The sequence below is a fragment of the Aspergillus japonicus genome, assembly GCF_003184785.1.
Source record: "Aspergillus japonicus CBS 114.51 unplaced genomic scaffold BO86scaffold_12, whole genome shotgun sequence".
Taxonomy (NCBI): domain Eukaryota; kingdom Fungi; phylum Ascomycota; class Eurotiomycetes; order Eurotiales; family Aspergillaceae; genus Aspergillus; species Aspergillus japonicus.
In genome coordinates this window covers 216,191-222,436 of record NW_020291649.1, presented here as the reverse complement: position 1 = coordinate 222,436, position 6,246 = coordinate 216,191, and the positions used below count along the sequence as shown (strand labels likewise).

The 6,246-nt window shown below is 52.3% G+C and overlaps 3 protein-coding genes across 3 annotated transcripts; 2 read left to right on the top strand and 1 right to left on the bottom strand.

The window, feature by feature from the left end:
• Nucleotides 1-576: 576 nt before the first annotated feature.
• Nucleotides 577-1,977, top strand: BO86DRAFT_32885 (PWI domain-containing protein). The gene is made up of 4 exons (XM_025668656.1): nt 577-829; nt 929-1,019; nt 1,126-1,524; nt 1,801-1,977. The coding sequence occupies exons 1-4, from the start codon at nt 726-728 to the stop codon at nt 1,810-1,812; spliced, it is 606 nt and encodes a 201-aa protein (XP_025529621.1). The 5' UTR covers nt 577-725; the 3' UTR covers nt 1,813-1,977.
• On the top strand, nt 1,978-2,828 carry BO86DRAFT_32872 (uncharacterized protein). Its single transcript, XM_025668648.1, has 3 exons — nt 1,978-2,308; nt 2,401-2,467; nt 2,605-2,828. Exons 1-3 carry the CDS (start codon nt 2,142-2,144, stop codon nt 2,791-2,793), a joined length of 423 nt encoding a protein of 140 aa, XP_025529620.1. The 5' UTR covers nt 1,978-2,141; the 3' UTR covers nt 2,794-2,828.
• Nucleotides 2,829-5,544: 2,716 nt separating this feature from the next.
• On the bottom strand, nt 5,545-6,240 carry BO86DRAFT_397724 (uncharacterized protein; the record flags this gene model as incomplete). Its single annotated transcript, XM_025673510.1, has 1 exon — nt 5,545-6,240. A coding segment is annotated over one exon (696 nt), but the record flags the coding sequence as incomplete, so codon positions are not given.
• Nucleotides 6,241-6,246: the final 6 nt, after the last annotated feature.

Sequence of the window (6,246 nt, the reverse complement as noted above, 5' to 3'; positions counted from 1 at the left end):
TAGTAGTAGTAGTAGTAGTAGTAGTAGTAGTAGTAGTAGTAGTAGTAGTAGTAGTAGTAGTAGTAGTAGTAGTAGTAGTAGTAGTAGTAGTAGTAATAAATTATATATTATAGTATATAACTGTTGGACTTTTGCTGATTGACACACTCCGTCCTTTGATTTACAAGTAAACCTTAGAAGCTATACTGCATATACTGTATTATCCTTATATGGAGGCAAATGAGCCGTATCCACCCCAATATACCCTGATCCCAGATGTCTTATTGTTAAAGCAGAAGTATGTACCAGTTTTGTAGGACAAAACCTGTAAAACCTGCGAGAGACTCCTGTTATACTGAGAACTCTGGGGGAGGTATCTGATTTGGAATTTTGCCACAGTATACCCCTTTCTTCCAATTTCACTGCCCATGATACGTATAAACTCATTGAAGGAGCTGTAATGACAGACTCCAATATGGGTTTTTGTTTTCTTTTTTCTGATTGACTGTTGAAGTACAAATTTGTGGGATGCGAGCCACTACCCAAAGAGGCAAGATTGAAGCTATAGGGAAAGTAAAGCCGGTCCGACAAGGCTCCGGAATACAGTCAGCGACACCGACCATCCCCGCAATCTCGATCGTCACTCACGACCGTTTCGCACGCACCTCCGCTCCAAATGTCTCAGCCTCTCCAGATCTCTTGATTCCCGCCCCTCATTGCTTCCTCGGATCTCATCGTTCGCGAAGATGGCGACCAGCGTGGACGCCAAGCTGCTGCGGCAGACCAAATTTCCGCCGGAATTCAGCCGGAAGGTGGACATGAAGAAAGTGAACATCGAAGTCATGAAGAAGTACGTGACCGATCTGCCTGCAGGTTATCGGACAGGAAGAAACCACTACGGAAGCGGGGCAAGAGTGATTCACTGACTATCCGTCTGTTCTCCTGGCAGGTGGATTGCCGGCAAGATCTCTGAAATCTTGGGCAACGAAGATGATGTTGTTATCGAACTCTGTTTCAACTTGTTGGAAGGTACCCGATTTGTATGTCGGTCCTTGTTTTTACTCACCCCTCCTCTCTGCGGCGAACGCAGTGCGCTTTCTTTCGGGGGCTAGGTCGCTAATACGAGCTTTGTCTTAAATTATCTAGCCCGATGTGAAATCCCTCCAGATTCAGCTTACGGGCTTCTTGGACAAGGATACCGCCAAGTTTTGCAAGGAGCTTTGGTCGCTATGTCTGAGCGCTCAGGAAAATCCCCAGGGTGTTCCGAAGGAGCTACTAGAGGCCAAGAAGCTGGAACTTATACAGGAGAAGGTGCGAACACGAAAAGTGCCTGGTGTGACAGCCAACTTACCTCTTTGCCCTTCAGATCGAAGCCGAGAAGGCCGCCGAAGAAGCCCGCAAACAGAAAGAGCAAGAACGCACAAGGGAGAAAGAATTGGAGGACATCAGACGCAGAGAGCGCTCGGAGCGTGGGCGAGGAGGGGGGCCAGGAGGCGCAAGAAGAGGTGGTGGCCGCGGCGGTCGCGACTTCGACAGACGGCCGCGGTCTCCTCCCCGGCGTCGCAGCAGGGAGCGTTTCCGCGAGCCACCTGGACGGCGGGAGTTTGACTCGTACGTTCCCTCCGGACCTCGCAGAGGCCGTCGGCCTTCCTACTCCCCCAGCCGCTCACGTTCTCGATCCATCTCGTCGTCGCGGTCACCACCACCGCCGCGCCGCCAGCAGCAGCAGCGGTACTCGAGTAGGGACCGGAACCGGCGACGTCGGTCCATCAGCAAATCCCTCTCGCCGGACCGCGGAGACCGCAGCCGACGGCCCCGAAGACGCAGCCCTGATTACGGTGATCGCGCTCGATCCCATTCCCGCAGCCATTCATCCTCCCGCTCACGTACTCCCAGAAGAGACCGCAGAAGACGGAGATCCGTCTCTTCCCGCAGTGCATCGCGCTCGCGCTCGCGCGGCGTGAGAGACAAAGGCAGACGACGGGACTCGTCGGGGTCCCGCTCGCGTTCCAGGTCGCCCGGGTCGGATGCCAGTGGCGCCCGACGACGGAGGAGATCTTCGCCTTATTCTTCACGAGTTGATAAGAGAGAACTTACCGCTGATATTGCCAAGGCCCGCAAACCCCGTGATGACCGCCGCCTGAGCCGCAGTAGAAGTCGCGATGACCACCGCCGACGCCGACCCTCCTCGCGGGGGTACAACCGTGATCGCAGCCGCAGTCGAGGCCGGTCCCGCAGCGCTAGTCAGGGCTCGCGCAGTCGCAGCCGGAGCCGTAGTCGAGGAGACCACGCAAGGGATCGCAAGAAGCGTCGTTCCATCGAGAGATATGCCCCCGCAGGCCGGAAACGGCGCAATACGTCTTCCGTGTCCGCTCCTGGTGACAAACGACAGAGGATGGCTGATGATAATGAAGCGACAAGACGACCTGAACCGCCAGCAGAGCGACCGAGCGGCAGCAGCGATCAGGAGATGAAGGAAGCCGACGAGGTGGGTGAATAAATTTTTTCGAGGAGAAAAATCCACCACCACCAAAAAGCTATCGATATGGCCTTTTCATGATGTCCGTTCAATATTCTAAACATCCCTCGTGAAGCGAAGCTAACATGACGACTGTGTCTGTCTAGCCTGCTCCCTCTAGATCTACCCACGCCCGCATATCCAACTCGGAATTACGCGAGAGGATCCTTCGCGAACAGCTCGTCGCCAAGCGCCGTACCGCCTCGAGCGACAAGGTAGGTAGTCTTAGCCATTCGAAACCCTCCGAAGAAAGAGAGAGAGACCACAGAGAAGCATCCCGCGGAGGCATGGCCTAGCAGCACGGCACACAGCACATGAAAATGAATGGACATTACGAAATTTCGGTAGTCTTAATGCGAGAGAATGTCAAAAAGAGCACATCACGCCGACCATTTTTTTAACGTTTTTTCTTTTTTCTTTTTTTCTCTTTCCTATTCGTTTCTTCTGGCAATAACCCCGAGTAGACGCTTCTTTTTTTTCCCAGCCGGCCAAATAGTCGGTTATAGTGTCAACGCAAAAACAAAACAAAACAAAAAAAAAAAAAATCAATAAATCAATATACCTTATTCCAGCCATCGGACCTTAAATGCAATTCCAGAACCACGGTTCCCAGCTCAATAGTGTTTACGTTCCCACTCCACCACCGGTGAAATAGTTTAATATCTTAGAGTTCGGAGCCTTAAGTATGCCCGTTTTTGAGATCTACGGCCGCCACGAGGTCAGGAGGGACTTCCTCCCGCCCAAGGGGAAGTATCATAAACCTTCTAGGGAGAGCAGTGATTTCTGTCCGGGCTCTTAATTCAAAAAGTCAAAATGATCCAGGAAAAGGGGAATGCTACCACGCAGTCGGTCCGAGTACGGACTGCCCGCTGCGGAGGCTGCCCCCCTTTTTCCTTTTGGCTAGGCTAGGCTACTTACTCCGCGCCCAGCCGTTATGCTCAATAATGAGCACGGACTCTGCCCTTGGCCTTGACCTTGACTTTGACTGATACTCATAGTTTGGTCGATTGACTTCCTGTCGGATCCGAGGATTGAGAGGCATGGGGTCTACAAGGGCTACCGGGGGACTAACTATCGGCAAAAGTCGATAGACTATTTTACTTACACATACTTTGCGTCGTTGGAGGGTCGACTAGGGCAAGGAAGAGTGGGTGGGTGCATGCAGTAGGCAGGCAGCCAGCCAGCGGCCGGGGTCTAGTTACTATGTGGGCAGGCAGGTGGGCAGGTGGGAAGGGGAATTTCGAGGGTTAAACAAACAGCCACCCACCCAACTTACCTATCCACTGCATCTAACTTATCCATGGACTCTTTCGTCGGGCTTTTCTTATGTGAACTACGTGGACAGACGGTAGTTCTTCGTGCCTACGGAGTAGTAGGTAGTGAATATCCCCTGTTCATTTCTCCTGATTGAGGCTCCTATGCGATAACATGGGTCTGTACGGTACTGTACAAGCATGTCAAGGGCACTTGGCTTCCACCAAGCTACGGATTTCACGACTACTGTATGTACTGTCTCCGGACCGAGGCTACGATATTCACATCCACAATCAAAAGTAATAACCTTGGTGACATTGAGTTATTAACAATAATCTCCATCCAGGCCCGGGCCCCCGCGGCCAATTTGAAGCTGCATGCGTAGTGTCGTGTAGTGCAGTGCCATATCCCCTAGGGCATGCATCCCCTGGTCTAGTGCGACGCCCATCCATGTATGCATGTCTTACTCATAGTACTCTATACTGTCCTCGTAGTCCAGAATGGGAACAGCACCTGCAGTAACCGTGTAGGAGTCGGTCTTGCTACCTGGTAGTTAAGTTAGGTCGAACGACAACCTTCCCCCCTAAGCAACACGGGTTCTCCAACCCTGTAACCTGTAGGCTCATTTCTTCTCGTGATTTGATTTTCTTCTTCGTTTTTTTTTTTTTTTTTTTTTTTTTTTTTTTTTTTTCGATTTGCCTTTCTCTCCCCGAATATAAAAACATAAATCAAAAAGAAAGAAGAAGAAAAAGCAAAAAAGAAAACGAAAGGATCTAGACTCTTTCGTGGTGATGACTGCATAAGGCAATAAGGATGCCATGGATGCATATGCACTGTCCTACATACTAAAATGCTGGTACGAATAATCCCAGCAGCTACTGAGTACACACTTTTTCATATCCACACGAGATTCCGCTGCTTCCGCGCTTCCAACTTCATCCAGTTCCTCCTAGGAGTCTACTTTGATTCTATTCCTGGAAGCACCAGGGAGATAACCTGGGCACGGGAGAAGAGGGGTCGTGGTGTGATGTGATGAGGGCGAGAGAAAGACAGAGAGAGCCACGAAGGGGAATTGAGATCGGCCGGCTTTGCATTCGCGTAGGCGAATTGCAAGGCGGACGGATTTGGCACTCGAGGGGCCTTGGGGCGTGGTGGCTTGGGAATCCCAGGCGGGAAATGCAAGTAGCAAGCAAGAGGGATGCTGATCGGGGCGGGATTGCTGTCGATCAGGCGACGTCAACACTGGGGCTGAATGGGACAGACAGCCTCGAAGCGAGGGACCGAGGCATTGAGCGTTGATCTGTCTTATCGGATGTGCATACTTTGGAGTTTGGACGTTGAAAGCGACAAATGCGAGCCTTGTTGGGCATTTGGTAGTAAGCGTGCTGATATGTTGGGATTACTCAGAAATCAGCATTACCAGGCAGTAGTTGGGCATCTTACCTGAATACTACTGCTACTGTCACTATAACGGAACAGCTAAAACCGAAACTTCCTCGATTATTCACAACCTTAGCTATAATACACAGTTGGCAAATAATACATGTTTTTGGTAGTCTCGCGGAAACGAATGTACTCCATTGAAGGGGATTTGCAGCAATGAACATATCAACAATAAAGCAAATACATCGTTCCTCTGACCTCTTGTAGCTTTGTACAAAGATAGGAAGCAGACAGTTAAGACAATCTTCAGAAGAATTAGAATTAGAAATGAATTAGGTATATACAGGAGCTTTCTTCGCCATGCATGCCGTTGCTATCGTCTCATGTCGGGTATGTTGGTGGTGGCTTGCTTACTCGCAAGCAGCGACGCTCACAGTGGTGGTGACAGTGACAGTGACCACATCGGAGCCCGAGCCGGAGCCGGAGCCTGCGACAGGAGCGGTGGTGATCTGGGGGGCGGAGCCTCCCTCAGCGGCGGTGCCGCTGGGGGCAGGAGAGCCCTCAGTCTGAGTAGCAACAGGGATGACAGTCTCAGTAACGAGGGTGTCGCAAGGAGTGGTGGTGGAGTCAGCGCTGGCACCCTCGGGGACGGTGCTGGAAGTAGGGACAGCAGGAACGCTGGCAACACCAGAGGGAGCCTCACCACCAGCGACGCCACCAGAAGGAGCGGCGCCAGAGCCACCCACAGTCTGGGTACCAACGGGGACGACAGTCTCGCTAACGGAGGTTTCGCAAGGAGTGGCGGAGGCATCACCACCAGCACCGCCGGCAGCACCACCCGAGGGAGCGGCACCGGAAGGAGCGGCACCACCAGGGGCACCACCAGAGGGAGCAGCACCGCCAGCGGGAGCGGTGCCAGTGGGCACAGCACCAGTCTGAGCAGGAGCAGTGGGAACAGAGCCACCCTCAGTGTTGGTAGCAACAGGGATAACAGTCTCGCTGACAATGGTGTCACAAGGAGTAGTGGCAGAATCGGCACTGGCACCGCTAGGAGAGGCACCGTTGGAGCCGGAGCCGTTGGGAGAGGAGCCAGAGGAACCGCTGGAGCTGCC